The sequence below is a fragment of the Chelonia mydas genome, chromosome 1 (genome assembly GCF_015237465.2).
Source record: "Chelonia mydas isolate rCheMyd1 chromosome 1, rCheMyd1.pri.v2, whole genome shotgun sequence".
Lineage (NCBI taxonomy): Eukaryota > Metazoa > Chordata > Testudines > Cheloniidae > Chelonia > Chelonia mydas.
In genome coordinates, this window is record NC_057849.1 from 205,130,349 (window position 1) to 205,154,979 (window position 24,631).

Here is a 24,631-nt window from a genome sequence, read left to right on the forward strand (position 1 = left end):
TAAATCCCACTAGGCACCTATCTGCATCTTTAAGCACCTAAATATCTTTGTAAATCTGGCTTCCAATCTATTTCCTCAGGGAAAAGTGTTTTATTTGGATAATTCACCTCATTTAGATACATACCAGTTCAGATGAGTGTCACATCTAGTCCAGTGTCTGATAGTGGCCAGTTCCAGATTCATCAGAGGAAGATGCAAGAAACCCCATAGTGGACATCTGTACTTGGCTTATGCCATGAAATTTATATTTTAACTCTCTCATGTTTTCATTATCTGTATTTAAATCTAATCCTTTTAAAAATCTTGTCATGCTCTTGGTCTGAATGATAGCGTGTGGCAATGAGTTCCATGTGCATTGTTTTTAAAAACGCAGGAAAGGGTTGCAGCCTGGTGCAGGGAAGATAAGCATGGGCCACAGTTTCCCTGTGCACACAATACTGGTAGGTATCAGGGGAATTTGTGAAGTTCACCAGCAACATGCCCATGCTCATGCCTCCGTAAAGGAGCTACTAACTCACATCCCTGGCATGTCGCAGAACAAGGCTGGAGAATACAGTCTCCCACCGAGGATCCCACTTGGTGCCTGGGCAGGACACAAAGATGAGAGAGTGGATGGTATGGAGTTTAAGCATGTAAAGGTGTTCCATGGGTGGAGCTGGAAGGAAAAATGATTGGATAGGATGCAGCCCTCTCGGGTGGAAAATGGGGGATATCTGGAAGGCCAAGAAGACAGGGCTGTGCAGAAGCCTAAAGCTCTTAACTTCAGTGACCACAGAAGACCTTCAAACACAGACCAGGCTTGCTAGGAGTAGTCCAGGACTTTCTTCTGGAGCCATGTTTTGACCTCCAGGGAGGTTAGGAAATGTGATTCAGGGAAGTTGCAAAGCAGTGAACATTTCATTACAGTTTAAAGCAAAGAAAATCTGTTCAAGTATTTCCTGTCAACTTCTCAGAACACACACAAATGCTATATGCTTTTCATTGTTACAATTGATGCATGTTTTTACTCATACTTTTATAATAAATGTAAAGGATTGTGAAAATGTTTGACTTTGAACAAGGAGCCCCCAACCTGCAAAGAGTGAGAAATACTGTTCTAGAGATTAGCCTGCGTATTCATTTTCACCAGATCTTCTGAGTCCCTGGTTGCAATGATCATAGAATCATAGAATCATAGAATATCAGGGTTGGAAAGGACCTCAGGAGGTCATCTAGTCCAACCCCCTGCTCAAAGCAGGACCGATCCCCAATTAAATCATCCCCGCCAAGGCTTTGTCAAGCCTGACCTTAAAAACTTCTAAGGAAGGAGATTCCACCATCTCCCTAATGCATTCCAGTGCTTCACCACCCTCCTAGTGAAAAAGTTTTTCCTAATATCCAACCTAAACCTCCCCCACTGCAACTGGAGACCATTACTCCTTGTTCTGTCGTCTGCTACCACTGAGAAGAGTCTAGATCCATCCTCTTTGGAAGGGCTTGATGGCAGTGGAGTAGTTGGTTGGACAGAGGGCATTCCTGATAACAGTTTTGATCAGGGTCTGGTTGAGCTTAAACAAGCATCTGCAAAACTGTATGCCACTGAAAGGAACCTTGCAAAGTGGATCCCAAAGCCAGACAGAAGCAGTGTTCCCAAAAGATAAACATGATCCATCCAGTAAGACACATTTTCCTAGCCAAGTGCCAGAAAGGTGAGGGCAAAGACCATCCCTAGTTGCAGGCTGGAGGTCTGAGACCAGTTGGAATAAGTTGTCAAATATAGTCAGTCTGGGACAGAGTAGGTCTGGTTGAGGTGAGTCACTACTATCATATACTTCTGCTGCAGCAAGATTACCCTCCTTATGACTTTAAAGTCCATGCATAGGAAGAATATTAATAACTTAGCGCACAAAAGCTCTTTCTTAAGCAGCAGTGCAAGCACAATCTTTGTGCATGAATGGGGGAGTACTCAGCTCCCCAGTGAACTAGTCCACACAGTGAGAAAGTCTAGACTCAGGATGTCTCAGAACACAGAATCATAAAAATGTAGGGCTGGAAGGGAAATCGAGATTCCATCCCCCTGCACTGAAGCAGGACCAAGTTTACCCAGACCATCCGTGGCAGGTCTTTGTCCAACTGTTCTTGAAAACCTCTGAGAAGGACTCCACAACACCCCTTGGAAGGTTAAGCTATTCCGGAGCTTAACTACCCTTATAGTTGGAAAGTTTTTCCTAATATCTAACCTAAAATCCCTTGCTGCATATCAAGTGATTTACTTCTTATCCCTTCTTCAGTGAACATGGAAAACAATTGATCACCCCCCTCTATAACAGCCCTCAACATATTTGAAGACTGTTATTGGATCCCCACTCAGTCTTCTTGTCTCAAGACTAAACATGCTCAGTTCATTTAACATTTCTTCCTGGGTCAGTTTTTCGAAACCATTGATCATTTTTTTGCTCCCCTTTGGACTCTCATTTTTCCACAGCTTTCCTAAAGTGTAACATTCCAAACTAGACGCAGTATTCCAGCAGAGACCTCACTAGTGCTGAGTAGAGCAGGACAGTTGCTTCACGTATTTTACTTCTGACATTTTCTTAATATACCCCAGAAGGATATTAGCCTTTTTCAGGATTGCATACCATTGTTGCCTCATATTTAGTTTGTGATCCCCTATAATCCCCAGATCCTTTTCAGCAGTACTATTGCATAGATAGTTATTCTACATTTTGTATCTCTGCACTTGATTTTCCCTTTCTAAGAGCAGTAGTTTGTTAAATTTCATCTTGTTGATTTCAGACCAAGTCTCCAATTTGTCAAGATCATTTTGAATTCTAATCCTGTCTTCAAAGTGCTTGCAACCCCTCTCATCTTCGTATCATCTGCAGATTTTATAAGCACACTCTCCACTCCATTAGCCAGGTCATTAATGAAAATGTTGAATGGTACTGGACCCAGGACAGACCCCTGCAGCACCTCACTAGATATGCCCTCCCTTTTTGACAGCAAACCATTGACAACTGCTGTTTGAATACAATCTGTCAACCAGTTGTGCATCCACCTTATAGTAATTTCATGTAGACCATGTTTCCCTAGTTTGCCTATGAGAATGTCATGTGGGACTGAGTAAAAAAGCCTTTCTAAAATCAAGATATATCATGTCTATTGGTTCCTTCCATCCACTAGTCCAGTAACCCTGTCAAGGAAAGAAATAAGTTAATTAGGCATGATTTGTTCTTGACAAATCTATATGGGCTGTTCCTTATAACCCTATTATCCTCCAGGTGTTTATGAAGTGATTGTTTCATAATTTGTCCTGGTATCTGTAACAAAAAGTCAGGTACAGAAAGTAAGATGATTGGTTTATAATTCCTGGGCCCACTTTGTTCCCCTTTTTAAAGGTAGGTACTACGTTTGCCCTTTTCCAGTCTTCTGGGACCGGACTTGTCCTCCAGGAGTTCTCCAGGATAATTGCTAATGGTTCTGAAATTGCTTCAGCTAGTTCCTTAAGTACCCTAATCTGAATTTTGTCAGGCCCTGCTGACTAGAATACATCAAATTTATCTAAATATTCTTTAATCCAGGGGTTGGCAACCTTGAGCATGTGGCTCATCAGGGTAGTCCGTTGGCGGGCCGCGAGATATTTTGTTTATGTTGACTATCCGGAGGCATGGCTCCCTGCAGCTCCCAGTGGCCACGGTTTGCTGTTCCCAGCCAATGGGAGCTGCAGGAAACGGCAGCCAATGGATTACCCTGAGGGGCCACGTGCCAAAGTTTGCCGACCCCGCTGTAATCTGTTCTTTCCCTGTTCTGGATTGTGTTCTTTCCTCAGCCCATGTGACTCAATGGTCATTTTATAGATTCCCAGGGATTTGCTGTTGCGCATTAGATGGAGGAAGGTTTCACAGTGGTAACCGTGTTAGTCTGTATCAGCAAAAACAATGAGGAGTCCTTGTGGCACCTTAGAGACTAACACATTTATTTAGGCATAAGCTTTCATGGGCTAAAGCTTTCATCAGATGCATGGAGTGGAAAATACAGTAGCAGGTATATATACACAATACATGAAAAGATGGGAGTTGCCTTACCAAGGGGGGGGTCAGTGCTAACGAGACAATTCAATTAACAGTAGAATACCAAGGGAGGAAAAATCACTTTTGTAGTGCTAATGAGGATGGCCCATTTCAAACAGTTGACAAGAAGGTGTGAGTAACAGTAGGGGGAAATTAGTATGGGGAAATTAGTTTTTGTAATGACCCATCCACTCCCAGTCTTTATTCAGGCCTAATTTGATGGTGTCCAGTTTGCAAATTAATTCCAGTTCTGCAGTTTCTCGTTGGAGTCTGTTTTTGAAGGTTTTTTGTTGAAGAATTGCCACTTGGAGGGTTTCTGAGAATTAGGCCAGAGTGAGAAAGAAGCTCTAGCCACCTCCAGTTGCCTATACTGGCCACTTTACCATTGGGAGTTCATCTCCCAGGACCCCACCGTTAGAGCTGGATGAAGTTTTTTCAAAATGAAATGTTTTTATTTTCAGTGTGAAATGATTGATTGTTTTAAATTTTGAACTTCAATTTTATTTAAAATCTAAAGGTAAAAACAAACTCAAAAATTAAATGGAACATTTCAACAAAAAGTCAAAATTTTGACATTTCCTATGAAATTAAAATTCTGAAAAATGTAATTTCAGAATTAGTGAAATTGTTCATCAAAATAGTTTCATTTTGACAAGGTTGAAATGCTTTGTTTCAATTTTAATGTAACAGCTGAAGCAGTGAAGTTGAAATGAAGCACTTTGACCTTACTGAAAGTGTTTTGATAATTTTTCATTGAACATTTTGACAAAATTATGACATTCTGATTCAACAAAATCAAAATGTTTTGCAGGAAAGTTCTGGTGGAAAGTTTTTGACCAGCTCTAACTAACAATGACCCAAGGTTCCTAGGAAATCAGATGCCTGCTGATAGAAAAGCACTTGCTCCAAGTCCCATATCAGGGTATAGGTGTAGAGGAGGTTTAGTACTAGCCTCTTCACTAGGAGGTCAGCAGGTTTCCTGGTGTGACTTCAGCCACCTCAAGCGCCTGGGGACCTAGGGCTTGGGAGAACAGCATGGCATCCTGACCATAAACATTGGTGAGGAGGCTAAAGGAAACCCTCTCTGCCCACTCCAACCAGCAGCTGCTTTAAGAAGGCAGAATCACATACCTTTCCCATCAGGGAGAGAGTTGTGGCCTAGCCATGGTGGTGAGAAATGGGAGGAAAAACTAAGGAAAAAGACAAAAGGGAAAAAACCCAAACCCACAATAGTATCATGATTCCCTATGATACTAGGCCTGGCTTTTAGATCCTGTGCAGGGACACAGAAGACCCAAATGAAGCAATACATGAAAACAAAGACAAATGAAGGGCCATCTGGCAACATTTGCGGGAGTGGGCGAGAAACAAAAAGGTGCAGGGGGCACAGGAGTTTTTGTGTATGACTATATGTGTACATGTGTGTGTCTCAGTATATATGTGCATAACAAGAGAGTTTCTCCCTCAAGTCTTTGTGTACAGAACTACAAACCTAGAGACCCTGAGCTCTACTCTCAGTTCTTCCACTGTCTGTTATTGTTTCCTGAGAAAGGCAATTTATTGAGAATGCATGAGATACTTCCAAATGTGTCTCACACAATGTCCATGACACTTACAGATTCACAGATCACAGTGGGGCCCCAAGATTCACTGTGATCATGTAGTCTGACTTCCTGCACAACACAAGCCACAGAGCTTCCTTGAATTAATCCCTGTTTGAACTAGATCACATCTTTTAGAAATACATCCAATCTTCATTTTACAATGTTAATTGATGGAGAATCCACCACAACCCATGGTACGTTGCTCCAGTGGTTGATTATCTTGTTAAAAATGTGCACCTTGCTTCTAATCTGAATTTGTCTTAGCTTCAGTTTCCAGACCTTGCATCTTGATATACTTTTGCTAGATTGAAGAGCCTTCCATTATCAGATTTCTTTTCCGCATGTACATACGTGCAGACTCTAATTAAGCCACCTATTAACTTAGCAGGTCTGTTACTATGTTACAGAAGGAAATCTACTGAACACAGATGAGACACAATATGTAGCAGAATGCAGTCCTCAAAGCAGGATTCGTAACTAAACCAGGAATGGTATGATCAGTGAACCTCAGAAGACTCAGAGGTTCAACTTGGAGAAATATCCTGATTTTACAAGGTTTCCAAAGCCATTTTGGGTGGGAAGGCTTGTGAGAAAAGATTTTCTTGTTAGCTTCTTTCTGCTGGAGGGAAAGGAATCTGGCCCAAACAGGAAGGTGGTAAGGACTCTGTGAAAATGGGGTGGAAAACCCAAGCCAAACAGTTTACCATATTTCTCTGAGTATCAAATACGTTTGGTCTGAGTTTTGGGCCAAGGTGTAGGTTGGTTCTTACTTTACCTAAGTAGGGTTTCCCATTCTCTACTTGCTTTATATCATCTCTCTTATCCCAAATGGGATGCAATCTTCCACCCCGATCCCCAGTAACCACTATATGTTCTGTTTATATAGGGCTGACTCTAGATTTTGCAAGGCTCATTGTGAAGTAAGACAGGCAGACTTCACAGACGTCAGGCAGACTTCTGTAACCCACTTAGCACATCTTGGGGATGGGAGAATTTGGCAGCTGAGAGGGTCCAGGGTACTTGTTATTAAGGGGTTGGGGATGGTCATGTAGATTTCATAAATTAGAAGTGGGGCAGGGAGCATCTCAGCAACTAGAAGAGGTGGGGCCCCAAGGTTCATCTTTCAAAGTGGGAGTGAGTTGTTATGGGCTGTTGGGTGGAGGAGGGGCCGGATGTGTCCTGGGAAGGGGATTTGACAAAGCAGGGCTGCCCTTGAACGCATGGGACCCTGTAAAATTTTGCACCTGGTATGTGTCTAGCTAGGACTGGTGCTGCTATGCATACAGAATTTCCATTGATGTTTCATTATGCTGCATGTCACATACTTGCCATGTATTGTTGCAGCATTGTGGTGTGGAGGTGCAGTGGTGTAACACCATCATGACTTTGGAACTCTTCAGTAGCCCAAGAAGTAGGATAAACCCATGAAAACCAGGCCTATACCACATGTTGGGAGGAGTGGTGACCCTTGCTGTCCTGTGAAAACTGAAATAGAGTAGGCATAATGCAGCCAGCGATGGGGTACATGAATAAAAGGCACTGCACAAAAGTGCAAATAACAATTCTTTGTGTAGCTGGTCACTTTTTTATCTCATTCTTTTTCAGAAGGTCTCAGAGATGGGCTCCACATAACACTTCAGTTCTGAAGAACCAAGGACTGTAGGATCAGTAGTGTACAATGGAGAAGATAGCAGGAGAAATACCAGCCCTGACTCTACCATCGTGTGGCTTATTGTACTGCAGGCATGCACTCCCAACCCAGAGTGTGCTGTCTTAGGGAGAGGAAATACTTGTCAGACGTTACTAGATCCATTTATTTTCTTACATCTTTTTTACTTTTGCATCCTGTAATGCACTTATGAAAAAAGGAATGATGACTTTTTATAGTTGCTGTTTGATCTTCTTGGTGTTTACCTGGAACACTTCTGCCTACGGACCAAATCAAAGGGCGCAGAAGAAGGGAGACATTATTCTTGGGGGACTGTTCCCCATTCATTTTGGAGTGGCTGCCAAAGACCAGGATTTAAAATCTAGGCCAGAATCAGTGGAGTGTATAAGGTAAGCCAAAAAGAAACTGGTAAAAATCTCCAATGCTGGAGCCTTTACCTTAGTCAGTTATAAGTGAGGTGCCTTACTGCTTCAGTAGTATAGCGGTAGCTAGCTATCAAATACAACACATCTTTACTGTGTATAGTATCTTTAATACAATTTGTAACCCAAATGCTTTACAGAGTTAAGTATTTGTCTTTTGCTTTTATGACAAGAACTCAAGCTCCAATTTTGCATTCCATCTACATTATCTTTGCTTTTTGCTACTGATGGGGAGCACCATGTGAAGACAGTAGAGTTGCTCCCCACAGAGCTAAGTAATACAAGACCATGGAAGTGTGTGGTGTAAAGAGAATGAATGGTGAATAAATGAAAGTAAATGTTAAGAATTATTTAGTGGCTTACAGTGAGAAAGAACAATGCAAGTTATAGTTCTCAATGCTGCCAAATCACAAATACACAAATCTATTCAGGCAATGAATAATGGATGTTTAATAAATAATATATATATATACTTTACTTAGAATCACAGCAAATGCAATGGAAGTGACCAAAATTTTTTATAAGATTGTCTGACTACAGTTATATGTGGCAAAAAAGGGTTTTGAAATAATGAAATCTCATATTTTTGTTGTGCCTTTCCTCCTCCCTCCCAAAGCACTTCACTTAAACTGTGAGCTAAATTTTAAAAGTGTTTAGGTGCCTGAAGGTACAGATAAGTGGGCATTAGATGCCTAGGCACTTTTGAAAATTCCTCTAGGCACCTGTCTTCCTCTGTAGGCACCTCAATACTTTAAAAAATCTGGCCCTATGGGCCCAAAGCTGAATTCCGTAATCGATCCTTGCTCAACCAAAATTCAATTACTTTTGTGTAGATACTGCCTATAGACTGGGCAAAGTCTTTGGCACTAAGGTCTATGTGTATGTATGTGAATTGCTTCTTCCACTACTGAAATATAGCCAGTTCTGGGGTGAGATGTGGCAGATGTTTAACCTTGCACAGCAACACTACATAGCAATTTAAGATTGGACATTACGACAAAAATTGAATTCAATTGAAACTTCATGGAGGCAAAATGTAAGATATTCAGTTTGGAATTTGGTCATGGCAAAGGGGGGAAACACTTGTGCTCCTGAGCAGTAAAGAGGCATGGGACTTTAATAACAACACGTGGTCAGGGTGTCTGTTTTACACCTTATCTAAAAACAGCATGTCTAGAAGCACACTGACTTCTAATACTAGGCTGGGGAATTAGTTCAATACGGATTCAGAATGATGATAATGAATGCCTAACACCATTCCTGCTTTGCCTAGAGCAGTGGTTTTCAACCTGTGGCCCGCAGACCCCTGCGGGGGAGAGCACAGACAATGTTTAAGAAATCCGGGAAAGGTTGTCATTGCGATAGAACAGTGGTTTTCAACCAGTGGTCCGTGGATCCCTGTTGGGGGCACAGACTATGTCAAAGATTTCCAAAAGGGTCTGCACCTCCATTTGAAATTTTGTAGGGGTGCGCAAATGAAAAAAGGTTGAAAACCACTGACTTAGGTTTCCTTAGTGGTCTCCCATCCAAATACTTAGCTGGTTCAATCCAACTAGTTTATAAGATCAGACAGAGTCACAGCACATAGTGGTCTGAATACAGTGCATAAGAGAGCAGAAGGAAAGAACTTCAACAAAACAATTCTAAAGCCTCTCTTGTTTTATTCAATACACTTACTTAAAAACTATAGGCTAGATCTACATCTAGGGAAATGCAACCTAGATGGAGCTACCATAAGGTGGGTGCAAAACTGGTTGGGAAACTATTCCCAGAGAGTAGTTATCAGTGATTCACACTCATGCTGGAAGGGCATAACAAGTGGGGTCCCGCAGAGATCAGTTCTTCAATATCTTCATCAATGATTTAGATAATGGCATAGAGAGTACACTTATAAAGTTTGTGGACGATTCCAAGCTGGGAGGGGTTGCAAGTGCATTGGAGGGTAGGATTAAAATTCAGAATGATCTGGACAAACTGGAGAAATGGTCTGAAGTAAATAGGATGAATTAAATAAGGACAAATGCAAAGTACTCCATTTAGGAAGGAACAATCAGATGCACACATACAAAATGGGAAATGACTGCCTAAGAAGGAGTACTGCAGAAAGGGATCTGGGGGTCATAGTGGATCAAAAGCTAAATATGAATCAGCAGTGTAACACTGTTGCAAAAAAAGTGAACAGCATTCTGGCAGTATTAGCTGGAGTGTTGTAAGCAAGACACAAGAAGTAACTCTTCCAATCTATTCCATGCTGATTAGGCCTTAAATGGAGTATTGTGTCCAGTTCTGGGTGCCACATTTCAGGAAAGATATGGACAAATTGGAGAAAGTCCAGACAAGAGCAACAAAAAAGATTAAAGGTCTAGAAAACATGACCTATGAGGGAAGAATGAAAAAATTGGGTTTGTTTAGTCTGGAAAAGAGAAGACTGAGAGGGGACATGATGACAGTTTTCAAGTACATAAAAGATTGTTACAAGGAGGAGGGAGAAAAATTGTTTTTCTTAACCTCTGAGGATAGGACAAGAAGCAATAGGCTTACATTGCAGCAAGGAAGGTTTAGGTTGGACATTAGGAAAAACTTCCTAGCTGTCAGGGTGGTTAAGCACTGGAATAAATTCCCTAGGGAGGTTGTGGAATCTCCATCATTGGAGATTTTTAAGAGCAGGGTAGACAAACACCTGTCAGGAATGATATAGATAATACTTAGTCTTGCCAAGAGTGCAGGGGACTGGACTAGATGACCTCTCGAGGTCCCTTCCAGTCCTATGATTCTATGATTCTACACAGTAGACGTAGATTAAGTGTTGCAATAGCTGACATTTAGGCACCTTGCCACCCAGTGGACTCCACAGCCCTGAGCTAGGTCCCCAGGCTCCCTGTACAATTCACAAGGAGAGTTAAGTGCCTGGGAAAGGTATTCATGGAAGGCACCAAGCTGATCAGGGAGAGGCCTAAGCTAATCAGTAGGAAATGCCTACGTCCCATCCCCTCAAGGGGAGTTGGATGCCTCCTTCCACTCAAGATTCACAGCCATGAACCAAGGCAGTCCTTTGTAGCAAAAAAACTGAGGGGGAAGAGGCGCCCCCTGCCGCATACCCAGTGGTTTGAGCACATCCATTCATTGGGCCAGAGAGTGAAAAATGACTCTATAGCCTGCTAGTTAGGGCACTGATGTGGGGGACCCAGATTCAAGTTCCTGTTGCTTCTTCAGTGCATATTTAACTATTTCATGCAAAGTTGATCAGCTTCAGTGGGAGACACTGAGAGAACCCCAGCCCTAAAATACCCTGTACCCCATTGGTTGGGGGTAGATCTGGTTCAAATCCTTGTTCCACCTCAGACAGAGCAGGGATTTGAACCTGGGTTTCCCACAACTTGGGTGAATGCTCTAACCACTGAACTATTCTCCTCAGATCTGCCTTGTGCAGGGCCCAATCCTGTAAGCTTGTTCTGAGGCAGTCTCTGAGGATGACTACTGCATTGGGCCCCGCAGACAAGATAGGCAGGGGAATGCTTAGTCTGAGAACCCCATTGTGGCTTAGGCACAGAGCAGCTCAGCAGCAGCAGGACGTAGGCAGCTTTGCGCATGGCCACTGAGAGAAATATAGGTGTCTCAGGGATTTTTTTAGCAGAAATCTAGGTGCCAAGGGAATTTATGCCCCTACAGGGCAGGTGCTGGAACTAGGGGTACTGGGGGTGCTGCTGCACCCCTGGCTTGAAGTGGTTTCCATCATATGCAGGGTTTACAGTTTGGTTCAATGGTTCTCAGCACCCCAATTATACAGATTGTTCCAGCACCCCTACTTCAGGGTTAGGAAGCAGCTGAGCAGGGTTTTGAGCATCTACATTTTGGATTTAGGTGCCTAAAGCAGCTATTAGGTGCCTATATTTCCTTGTGGATCTAGCACTGAACGTATATAAAATCCAGCATACCTTCTCTGTCACACTCTCAAAGCAGTGGTACGTGTCAGCATTTGAACTTGATTCAGCATTCCTTTGCTGTCTTAGATGCAGTAAAATTGCATTTTAAATGTGCAAACTGACATCTTAAGATCCAGCCTGTGCTTGCTTACATAAAGCCTGATCTAAATGGGTTCATTGACGTCAGTGGGGTTTGGATCAGGCTGATATTGAAGCAAAGCAGTTAAGCCATTATGTATCTATGTAGACTGCTTTTAGATAAAAGAAAAGGAGTACTTGTGGCACCTTAGAGACTAACAAATTTATCTTAAGCTTTCGTGAGCTACAGCATCCGATGAAGTGAGCTGTAGCTCACGAAAGCTTATGCTCAAATAAATTTGTTAGTCTCTAAGGTGCCACAAGTCCTCCTTTTCTTTTTGCGGATACAGACTAACACGGCTGCTACTCTGAAACCTGCTTTTAGATAAGCACTCTCTAACTGATCTAACTCTGAGAACAAAGGTTCTTTGAGTGCTTGCTCATGTCAATTCCATTCTAGCAATGTCAGTGGCCAACACAGTGGCCGTATTGGGGAGCATGGGGCGTTCCGGTGAAGACGTCGCCCCCTTCTCAGTGCTCATCAGTGCCCGTGTTGGAGCGAAGATTGACAGCCCCACTGACCAGTCCACAGAAGAGATCCACTCTCTGGATACTAAGCTGCTAATAAGTGATGGTCACTTAAACACGACCCTATACCGGAAACCTACTGACCACTATGCCTACCTACATGCCTCCAGCTTTCATCCAGACCACACCACATGATCCATTGTCTACAGCCAAGCTCTACGATACAACCGCATTTGCTCCATCTGCCCTCAGACAGAGACAAACACCTACAAGATCTCTATCAAGCATTCTTACAACTACAATACCCACCTGCTGAAGTGAAGAAACAGATTGACAGAGCCAGAAGAGTACCCAGAAGTTACCTACCACAGGACATGCCCAACAAAGAAAATAACAGAACACCACTAGCCATCACCTTCAGCCCCCAACTAAAACCTCTCCAACGCATCATGAAGGATCTACAACCTATCCTGAAGGAAGATCCATCACTCTCACAGATCTTGGGAGACAGGCCAGTCCTTGCTTACAGACAGCCCCCCAACCTGAAGCAAATACTCACCAGCAACTGCACACCACACAACAGAACCACTAACCCAGGAACCTATCCTTGCAACAAAGCCCGTTGCCAACTCTGTCCACATATCTATTCAGGGGACACCATCATAGGGCCTAATCACATCAGCCACACTATCAGAGGCTCCTTCACCTGCACATCTACCAATGTGATATATGCCATCATGTGCCAGCAATGCCCCTCTGCCATGTACATTAGCCAAACTGGACAGTCTCTATGTAAAAGAATAAATGGACACAAATCAGACGTTAAGAATTATAACATTCAAAAACCAGTCGGAGAACACTTCAATCTCTTTGGTCACTCGACTACAGACCTAAAAGTGGCAATTCTTCAACAAAAAAACTTCAGAAACAGACTCCAACGAGAGACTGCTGAATTGGAATTAATTTTCAAACTGGATACAATTAATTTAGGCTTGAATAAAGACTGGAAGTGGATGTGTCATTACACAAAGTAAAACTATTTCCCCATGTTTACTTCCCTCCATACTGTTCCTCACAAGTTCTTGTCAACTGCTGGAAATGGCCCACCTTGATTATCATACAAAAGGTTTTTTCCCCCCCACTCTCCTGCTGGTAATAGCTCACCTTACCTGATCACTCTTGTTACAGTGTGTATGGTAACACCCATTGTTTCATGTTCTCTGTGTATATAAATCTCCCCACTGTATTTTCCACTGAATGCATCCAATGAAGTGAGCTGTCGCTCACAAAAACTTATGCTCAAATAAATTTGTTAGTCTCTAAGGTGCCACAAGTACTCCTTTTCTTTTTACCTGGAACCGGGAATGTCCTGGCAGATCACCTCAGCAGGACCTTCTCCTCTCGCCACAAGGGGTCCCTCTATCTGGAGGTGGTCAACTTGATCTTCCGACGGTGGGGAACTCCCCAGTTGGACCTATTTGAGTCCAGGCTGACATGTTCTACTCCCTATATGGTGGAGACAGGGGTATCCTGTCAGATGCCTTCCTGATCCCGTGGTCTTCTGCCAGTGCTGCTAATCCACAGAGTCCTGCTAAAGGTGAAGCAAGACAGAATGTGGGTCATTCTCATTGCCGTGGCGTGGCCTCACCAGCACTGGTTCAACATGCTTCTGAATCTTTCAATGGCCAACCCGCTGCAGTTACCTCTCCGTCCAGAACTGCTATCCCAGAACCACAGCAATCTGCTGCACCCGAACCTGGCATTGCTGCACCTGACGGTGTGGCTGCTCCATGGCTAAACACGGACGAGCGAGGGTGCTCCGCGGCAGTCCAGCAGGTCCTGCTGGGCAGCAGGAAGCCCTCCAGCAGGGCTACGTATGTGACCAAGTGGAAGCGCTTCGCATGCTGGACATTGGACAAGCACGTTCGTCCTGAGGAGGCCTTGATGCAGAACATCCTGGACTATTTGCTGCATCTAAAGCTCCAGGGCTTGTTGCCCCATCTCATAAAAAAGATATATTAGAAATGGAAAATGTACAGAGAAGGGCAACAAAAATGATTAGGGGTATGGAACAGTTTCCATATGAGGAGAGATTGAAAAGATTGGGACTGTTCAGCTTGGAGAAGAGACAACTAAGAAGGGATGTGACAGAGGTCTGTAAAATCATGAATGGTGTGGAGACAGTGAATAAGGACGTGTTATTTATCCCTTCATGTAACACAAGAAACGGGTCACCCAATGAAATTAATAGGTAGCAGGTTTAAAACAAACATAAGGAAATACTTCTTCACACAACGCGCCGTCAACCTGTGGAACTTATTGCCAAGGAATGTTGTGAAGGCCAAAAGTCTAACTGGGTTCAAAAAAGAATTAGATGTTTTAATGGAGGATAGGTCCATCAATGGGTATTATACATGATGGCCAGGGATCCAACACCATGCTCTAGGTGTCCCTAAACCTCTGACTGTCAGATGCTGGGGCTGGATGACAAAGGATGGATCACTTGATAATTGCCCTGTTCTATTAATTCCCTTTAAATTTGGCATTGGATGATATGACCTTATTTTAGATGACTGGGTACAACTGCATCTTTTTTATCAAAGGCATGTGTCAAACCATATGGGAAAATTGAGCCCAATCTGTTCATGAGCATTTGGTCAGCCTTTTTAAATGGGTATGTCCAAAATGGTACCTTTCTCTTTTTTCTCATTCTTTTCTTTCATTAGACAGTAATAGCAGAAAGCCACCATATTTATTCTGTGGCCGAATCTTAGCCTTGAGAGAGAAGAAAGACGTATGAGTTCCATCCAGTCCATCCCTAGCATTCCAGGTGGCTCCATTGCTCCTTACTGGTCTATTCTATTGCCTGATAAATGTCCTAACCAATGGGGCTTCCACCCCTTCCATTTTGAAACTATTCAACCTGAACTGCAGTGTTAGGATATTTTTCCTGATATTCAGCCTTGATCAGTTTCATCCTTTTACTCCTATCATATTTTCTCAGGATACACAAAACAGTTCCATGCCTGCTCCTCCCCATTCAAATACTTGTAGAATTGCCTCTTGTCAGTCTTTGTCTAGCTATCCAATGCCTCTGCATATTCATTGACATAAATTTAATTTGTGTATCTTACATAATATTATCTGGAAAATTTCTCGTACTGAATTTAACAGTGAAAAGAAGAAAGAAGAGTAAGAATTTCCCCATTGCTCTCATTGTCCCAGTGTCATTGGCAAAATACTTCTCCCTACCTTGGTCTTACCAGTTTGAGGGCTGAGTCCTAAAACCTAAGAGAGAAACTTGCCCACAATTTTCATCCTCATTGGAAATGTAAGATGGGGGTATCTCAAGCCACAGGAATTGCATATTTGCAGCTTGTGTTTCTGAAATATCTTATATATAATTAATTGTTTAAGTAGTGCAAGTATTGAGAGAGTGAAGTAAAATTCATCTCCTATGTTATATATTTGCCTGCAGCTCTACTTAGACTGTTTCCCATCACATTTCTGGTGTATACATTTTGTGTAGAATGGTAACAAAGGCAGAATACATCAGAGAATGAATCCGTCCCCAGTGGCCTTATTCATATCCTAATCTCTCTGTCTTTTTTAGATCTCAGAAACATTATTTATTATTAATGTATTATTTGAAATAGCGTAGCATCTAGGCACCCTAATCATGAACTGTTTATATCATAGTATTGTGATTTTTTGCAATGACAGTGAATCTTCACAGCATTACGATACATCGTTGCCTTATGGTGACAAAATGCCATCGTATCACCAGAATGCAGTACAATAATGCAATATTCTGATGCACATCTCCATAATCTGATCGTCCACACTATGACACATTTCCACACTGCAAAACAGTATTTTTGCATCACAGTGCACCTTCCTGATTTCAGGACATTTTAACATCCTTTGCACCCACGTTAGATGTCCCATTATAATCAGGACAGGAAACATCTTTTGTTCTGCCTTTAAAAGCTCTAATTTTCTCATGGAGATGTCCACAATCTCAAATGGCGAATTACATGAGTAGCCTGCTATTTGGACTCTACTTCTGAAACCAAATTATTCAGGGGCCTTCATTCTCTCTTTCCTTCCTTCTTCCCTGAGCTATCTGTAATTTCCCAGCCTCCACAACCCCCCTCAGACTCTCCTACTTGTAAGAAAGATCTTTAGCTGATTATGTCCATTGCCTGTGGGGACTCCTTACTGTCACAGTCAGGTAAAAGTGCATAATCTCTGGATGTTTTAAATTTAAGATAAAGCTGCATTTAGAGTTATCACTTTACTTTGTTGTTCCTTCCTCTCTTGTTTTATTGGTTTCATGCTTGTGGATTTTAAGTCTTGGTGGGTGCAGCTGATGAAGATTTGTTGTTTTTGCACTGAAGTCACTGTGTAACATAAAGATGTTGAGTGTTCCAATAGATCTTCATCTCTCCTCTGGGTCCAGGCTGTGGGAGCTGTTCAAACCGAAAAATGTTTCTGGGCTTCCTTGTAAAAAACACACCAGTGTACGTTGAAGGTCTAAGGAGGCAAGTGCAAGCAGAACAAATCATCTGGCCCTGAGCTAAGGTGACACTGCTGGGCCCACAAATGAATATTTTGAAGTGGGGCAGCCTGAAGGGAAATAATTGTGGAGAGGGAGGCTGCAGAGATGTCCATGTTACTGTCTGCTGAGCATGTTAGAGGAGGGTGAGGAGGTTTGTTGAAGTGGCACCTTTATATCTCCTTCCACTTGAGGGTCTAGTGGCAGTGTTTGTCCTGTGTGGGCCCCCTACAAACCTCGATTCCGGGGCCCCTACCAGTGTTGGGGGCAGCAGGGGAATTAGGAGAGGCTCAAGGAAGCAGGGGGTAACTCCTCTCAAAGCCTCTCCCATCCATCTCCCCCTGCCTGTCTCTGGCTCCTGCTCCCAGCTGGTAGCTCCGCTGTCTTGGCAGCTTTGCTACTTAGCTCTGGCTCTGCTTCTGGGTCCGCCCCAGGCTCCCAGCAGTTCCAGCCCTTGCACACCCTTGCCTGGTCCCCTCTGCCTCTAAGCACCTCTCACTCTCCACCTGGACCTGGCAACAGCATGTACTGGCTTAGAGGATGCTCTGCAGGGGAGGGAAAGGGCCTGACATGGGAGCACAGGAGCAGGAACCTCTGATGAGGACCTTCTGTTTGGCCTGCTGGGTATCAGTTCCTTCTAGCTCCCCAATGGGGGGTCTGCTGTAAAGACTGCTTTGCTACCCAGCTCTGGCTTGCCCCAAGCTCCTGGTAGTTCCGGACTTTGTGCTCCCTGACTGCCAGGTGGCCACTTTCTTCCTGGCTGTAGAGCATCCTCTGAGCTGGGGTGGGGGTGCTCAAAGGCAGGTCAGCATGGGAACACTGTAGATGTGACCGGGCAGGGGCACACAGATGCTGGAGCTGCCAGCAGCCCAGGGTGGAGCTGGAGCCGGGTATCAGGGCAGTCCTTACAGCAGAGCCCCCAGCAGGGAGCAGGACCTAGTAGCTGATGCCTGATGGGTCAAACAGAAGACTTTTGTGAGTGGGATCTGGCTTTCAGGGGGCTCCTTGCTACTTAGGCCCCCCCGTGATTACATTGGTTGCAAGTGCTTAATGTCGCCACTGTGAGGATCCCACTGTGCTTTACAAATATTAACTAAGTCTCACAACCTCCTATATCAGGGGTGGGCAAACTTTTTGACCCAAGGGCCCCATCTGGGTGGGGAAATTGCATGCAGGGCCATGAATGTAGGGCTGGGGCAGGGAGCTGGGGTGTGGTAGGGAGTGCGGAGTGTGGGAGGGGGTGTGGTGTTCAGGAAGGGGCTCAGGGAAGGGGGTTGGGGTGCAGGAGGGGTGTGGCAGGGAGCTCAAGGCAGGGGGGTAGGGGGTTCAGGGCAGGGGGCTAGGGTGCGGGCTGCAAGAGGGTTCGGGGTGCAGGCTCCAGCCCAGTGCTGCTTACTCAAGTGGCTCCGAGGGGCAGCGGTGCACGGTGGGGCTAAGGCAGGCTCCCTGCCTGCCCTGCCCCCACACCGCTCCCGGAAGTGGCCAGCATGTCCGGCAGTGGCTCCTGGAGTTGGGGAGGCTCCTGGAGGCTCCATGTTAGCTCCGCCGTACGCTGCCCTCGCCTGCGGGTATCACCCCCGAAGCTCCCATTGGTGCGGTTCCCCGTTCCCGGCCAATGGGAGCCACGGGGGGCACTGCCTGCAGCCGAGGGCAGCACACAGAACCCTCTGCCCCCACCCGTCCCCCAGGGACTGCAGGACATGGTCCCTGGCCGCTTCTGGGAGAAGCGTGGGGCCAGGGCAGGTAGGGAGCCTGCCTCAGCCCCGTGACGCCACGGGAACTGGCAATCCCGCAGGCCGGATTGAAAGCCCTGACAGGCCAGATCCGGACTGCAGGCTGTAGTTTGCCCACCCCTGCCCTATATAGTAGGATAGTAGCATTATCCTTGTCTTACAGTTGGGGACGCTTAGGTACAGAGAGGAGAAGCAACTTACTTGGGATCACAACATAAGCCTGTGGCAGGAGCAGAAATAGAACCAGTGGTTGGAGCCATGTCTGCTAGGCCATCCTCCCTCCCAAAGTGGGTGGAAAGGGTTGGGGCTGTTGAGATTCACAGAAAGAAGGAGGGGTTTGGTCTGAAAACCTGTTCCCACACACACAGTTTATGATCCAGATCCATAGTTCCTTCTGCCCTGTGCCATCCACGGATCCCTCAGTGCCTAAAGGGCTCGGAAAAACTCTGCTTTGCTCTGTGTTCAGTTTCAACTGACTGTGTATAACAAGAGCTTCAGAGCAGCTCACCCCAGCTGCCTGTCTGGGAAGCTCTTCAGCCCTTAAAGGCCCCCAACACCCCAGGCCCTGCTGTTTTCTGGTGCCTGAAATGAGGTCTCATTAATAAGGCTATGTTTTAGTCACGGGTATTTTAGTAAAAGTCATGGACAGGTCACGGGCAGTAAACAAATTCACAGCTCATGACATGTCCATGACTTGCACTATATACCCCTAACTAAAACTTGAGCTGTGGGGCCGCGAGTGCTCTGGGGGGGAGGAGGGAGAGGTCTGAGGGCACCGCAGGTGCTGGGGGGTGGTGACCCAGGACCCCTGCTGGTGCTGGGGGCGGGAGGGTTGGCAGGGCTGGCAGGCTCCCTAACCGGCTCCATGTGTCCTTGCAGCTTCTAGGGGGAGGGAAAGCGAGGGGTGTCCCCGTGCAGGCCCTGCCATGAGCTCCGGCTCTGCAGCTCCCATTGGCTGAGAACCACAGCCAGTGGGAGCTGCGAGGGCAGCGCCTGCGAGCGCGGGCAGCGTGTGGAGCCCCCTGGTCCCTCCCCCTAGGAGCTTCAGGGACATGCCGACTGCTTCCGGGGAGCCCCTCCGCATGAAGTAAGCACCGCCCCATACCCCAACCCCCTGCCCCAGCAGCCCGGAGCCCCCTCCCACACCCAAACTGCCCCAGCAATGGCCAGGGCTGCTGGCCCAGGGATGCCTGATCTGCTTGGGCAGCCCCGGAGCAGCCAGCCTCACCGGCCGCTGCAGAAGTCACGGAGGTCATGGAAAGTCACAGAATCCGTGACTTCCGTGACCTCTGTGACAGACATGCAGCCTTACTCATTATTAATGCAGTGGTGCCCAAACTTTTCCTGTCACTCCCCCCACCCTTACCAGTGATGGAATCTGTCCGTGCCCCACCTTCCATTATAGAACAGTTGGCTCAGCAGAGGAGCTTGGGCTGAAGGCAGAGCTGGGGGCCGAACTGCGGAATTGGGGAGGAGCTGGGGCTAGAGGTGGAGCTGGCCTGGGGGTGGAGAGGGAATGAGGGCAGAGCTGGGTTGTGGGTGTAGCAGGGGAAGAGTGGAGCTGTGGCTGGGACCAGAGCTGGGCTGGGGGCGGAGCAGAGCTGTGGCTGGAAGCGGAGTGGAGCAGGGTGGTATTCCCTCCCTGCACCCCAGTCCCTGCCGTGAACCCTCCCAACGTTCTAGAGGAGCGCGCCCCACGGTTTGGGGACCACTGCTTTAATGACTGGGGAATTCACAGAAGAGAAACATTGGATCTTCTATTAATATGATGAGATTCATTGAGAACATTGTTGAAACTCCTCTCACACATCAAGCTGCAGTTAGAACCTTTGAGAATGTACTTGATTCCAAGCAGAACAACTAATGGTTCTAAGCAGGGCACAGCCTGTGACAGCTAGTGAAAACCTAGGCTGAAGAGTACCTTTTCCTTCTTGAAGAGGAAACATGGTCACCTGGTTAAGGCACATGATTTGGAGTCAGAAGATCCAAGTTCTGCCACTGACTTGCTGTATTATTTTGGGCAAGTCATTTGAATTAAACACTTTGGCCAGGATCTACAAAGGGATTTAGGTTTCAGGTGTCGCAATGCTTACGCCATGTCTACACTGCAATCTTTGGTTGACACAAGTTATGTAAAGTGTGTTTATTTTCATCTTGTTTCTTTAATATCGTCGTGCTATAACTTGCATTAAACCTAGCACTTTAGTTGCAGCAGGAGGATTTGGAGAGGAGATGTCTGTGGGTACGTGTACACTGCAATGTAAGCCCAGGCTCAAGCCCGTTGGCTCTGTATTTGTATGCCCAGGCTTGAGCGGCCGCACTGAATATTGACCCCAGTTCTCACACCTGTGGTCAGGCCTCCACACTGCATTACATAAACCTGAGTCAAACCAGCTTGTACCAGGCTTCCTAGCACCCTCTTCAACTGTAGCCACTGTAGCCCTTAGATCGTGGTGCAGTGTGGAAAAACTTGAGTGTCCACCCTGCACATTACAGGAGGTTGTCGCAGCCTGCCAACACAACTTGCCGAGCTGTCTGCTGGATCTACACACTCCTGGCAATGAGAGCCAGCAACATAGAGGAGTCAACATGTGAAGAATATATCTTGCTTGGACTTTCACTCCTGTTTCAGGAAATAGACAGAGTGTCCATGAGATACTAGTGGATGTTTTGGCAGCATTTTCTGAGCTACCAAAGGCACCTGTTGGAGGAGGAAGATGATATAGAAATGACACACTTGAACTGGCTGAGGCTGCTGAAGGCTTTTGGTACAGCCGCTGATGTCCCCTCTGTAGATTGCAGCTTCTGGAGCACAGACAGGTGGGATCACGTTATCATGTGCACCTGGCGTGACCAGCAATGGGTCCAGAAGTTTAGCATGAAGATAGCTACACTTCTGGAGCTTTGTGAGCAACTTGCTCCAACCCTCCCGCATCATGATACATTCATGTGGTCAGCTATACTGGTTCAGAATCAAGTTGCTATAGTCATCTGGAAGCTGGCTACCTCAGACTGCTAGAAGTCCATTGCTAAGCAGCTTGGCAATGGAAAGTCAACTGTGGATAAAGTGGTAGCAGAGGTTTCTGGGGCAATCAAGTGTATGGCAATGAGGTGTGCCCAAGGAGGCGGGCGTAAACAATATTCCTGAAGTAACTGCTGGTTTTGAGAGAATGGGGTTTCCAAATTGTGCTGGGGCCATTGATGGGACTCGTGCTCATAGTTCACCCTCCTTAAGGAACACACGAGTACATCAGCCGCAAAGAGTACTACTCCATTGTTATGCAGGCTGATTTATGGATGCCAGCGTGGGCTGTACTAGGAAAGTTTATGATACCAGGGTTTTCTGCTGATTGTGAGTCTGTCTTCAAGGTCAGGCCAGGACACTGTTCCCACCAAATGATATTATCATAAATGGAGTAGCTGTTTCCACTGTTATTCTAGGGGAGCCTGCATACCCCCTTTTGCCTTGGCTTATGAAAATGTATCCTGATCTCAGAGGCCCTGGCAAGAGGGGATTTAATGACACTCTCAGTAGGTGTAGAATGGTGATTGAATGTGTGTTTGGCAGACTGAAATCCCACTGGTGCTGTTTACAGAACCCTTTGGATTCCATTGTCATCAATGCTGCCTGCATTGCTGTGGCTTGCTGAGCTCTTCACAATCTTTGTGAAACCAAAGATGAGTCATTTGCCCCCTGTAGTGGGGTGATCACCCTGCTCCAGCCCTGAAGGTGTTAAAACAGCCCTGGGAGAGGGCTGCCCTGGGGAGAACAGCTGGGGGAAGCTGAGTGAGTAGCTGACCACAGCTGTGGCCAGCTCAATCGGGGCCCAGCTGGCCTTTATAAGAGGGCTGTGAGCCAGGAGCAGAAGAAGAGTCTCACCCTAGCCCTAGAGTGGGGAGGGCTAGCTGCCTGGGAGTAGGGTACTTAGAGCGGGAGCAGTGCTGGGGAAGGGCAAAGGGAGCTGGGGCGCTCCAGCCTGGTAAACCCCCAGGCTGCAGGCCTTGGTGAGGCCTACAAAGGTACTGGGGCTTCAGAGGGGCAGCCTGGGAATAGGCACAGGTAGCTGGTCCTAATCCCTTGCCAATGATGAGTGGCCATTACACTGCAGTCTGCCCCAGTGAGTGGGTCTTAGATGATGACTGGCAGTAGCCACTGAGGCAAGGTGGATTTAGAGGGCTGGGGGTCCCCCTGGGAGGGGAGACCCAGAGTGTGGGGGTACTGCTGGGGGCAGGACCCTGAGGTAAAGGGCACCGGGATTCGTGAGGGACACGGGGCCAGTGGCAGGCGAGACACCAGTCTGCAGAGGGTGCTCTGGGCTGGAAGAGGTAATTCCCAGGATGACCAGCAGGAGGTGCCGCACTGGTGAGTCTCGCTTCAGTACACCCCCCAAATGGACTTTTGACAGTAATAGATCGCTGACCTGGTATACTCAGCCAGTGAGACACCTGTGACCGCTAGAGCAGGTGATGTGCAACAGAAATCAGGGATGTTCTGTGTTCCCACATTATGGACTTGTATGGACCAATGGAAGAAGGAGAACTGTATATTCATGAATTTGTTTTTACAGCAATGTTAACAGTGAATGAGATACTGTCCCTGTATGCAATGAATGAGGGGATGATTGTCATGAATTTTAATTATGGATGAGATGACTTCTTATGTAATCGGGGGAGGATGCACTGTATGGCAAGAACTGTGGATTTTAATTATGGATTGATGTAAATAGATGTATTGAGAAATTGTGTTTTGGATACAACTTTCCAGCTGTGCCTTATGTGTTTATTATTGGAAGTACACGTTACATGATGTGATGGTAATAAACTTTCTTAATAAAATAAAAGCCTTTATTTGTGAACATGGCTGTATTTTTTTTTTTTTTAAAAAAAACAACATTAAAGTGTTTTCAGGCAGGTTAGCTGCCATTATAACAACAAATACAAGTAATACGCCAACATCAAAACAGTAATAAAACAAACATTGAACAGGGCAAACAGTGAAACTAGTGCTGACAAGTTCTCTGCTTGTGTGTGTCCCCTGGCATCCCTTTCTTGCCCATTTAGCATTTACGTGGCACTGCTGCACGAGGGTAGAAGACTACAGGGGTACATTTGCCCTGTCCAGCTAGTCCCAGCTGCATGGGCCACCTAACAATGGAATTGTCAACTGCAGCTTATGATACGATGGAGGGGACTCAGGATGTGTGGCAGGTGCAGCAGGAGCCTGCACTCTTGCAGCCTACGAGTAGAAGCAGCCTCTCAAACAGGTCTTTCTGCAGGGCTCTATCTTCTTCCCTGAAGTGAGGATCCTACTCCGCAAATTGCGCTGCCAATCTCTCCCCGTGCGCTGCAATTCTGTCCTCACACTCTGCATCCTGTCTGTACTTTTCCACTTACCATGAATCCTTCTCTCTTTGGTATTAAACCTGCTTGTTGGCTCTGTCCCGCGTGTTCACCATAAGTGCATCATGGGAAACACTTCCTCTTGGGCAACTCCATGACCGTTCTAAATCTCAGGCTCCTGATGGAGTGCAGCCTGTGGAGGTTGAAGGACCTGAAAACATCCATCAGAAATACATTATTGTCTCAGTACTTCAAAAAAGGTTCAGCACATTCACAGAGAAAAGTATCTGTGGACTCTCCAGGCCAAAAAACAATACTTGGTTAAACTCTGCTTCAGTACATTGGTCAGAGGAACCCTTTGGTTCCCAGAAGCTCCATAGACACAACTGAGTTAATCAGAGTGAAAAGAGTGCACACATAATGGTAAGGTGAAATTTACATATGCTATATGTTTAAGAATTGCAGACGATTGTAGCCTGGGGAGCGGGGCAGGGACAGCATGACTTACTACCCAGCCTTCTCTGTCCTTTCACCATTCCACGTGACGTAACAATCCTGGAGGTTCCTGAATGTAAAGGGACATTCTATTCTGCTGGTGGCAAGCGTGGCACAGAGATTTTGAAGCTTATGGTGGCTGAGCACCACATCTATGAATGGAGTGGGCTGGTGTCCTACAGAGATTGGCCCAGAAAATACACCCTTCTTCAAAATGTGACTTCTTATCTGA

The 24,631-nt window shown here is 45.8% G+C and overlaps 1 protein-coding gene across 4 annotated transcripts in view; it reads left to right on the forward strand.

The window, feature by feature from the left end:
- The window catches only part of CASR (calcium sensing receptor), a 169,407-nt gene that overhangs the window by 56,070 nt on the left and 88,706 nt on the right, over positions 1–24,631 (forward strand). For 3 of the 4 annotated variants that reach the window (XM_043544356.1, XM_043544716.1, XM_043543647.1), the window contains exon 2: positions 7,259–7,711. In XM_043544356.1, the coding sequence (XP_043400291.1) occupies positions 7,512–7,711 (200 nt within the window). In that variant the 5' untranslated portion in view covers positions 7,259–7,511. The remainder of the gene's footprint in view (positions 1–7,258; positions 7,712–24,631) is intronic. The other variant, XM_007069466.4, reaches the window with a different exon arrangement.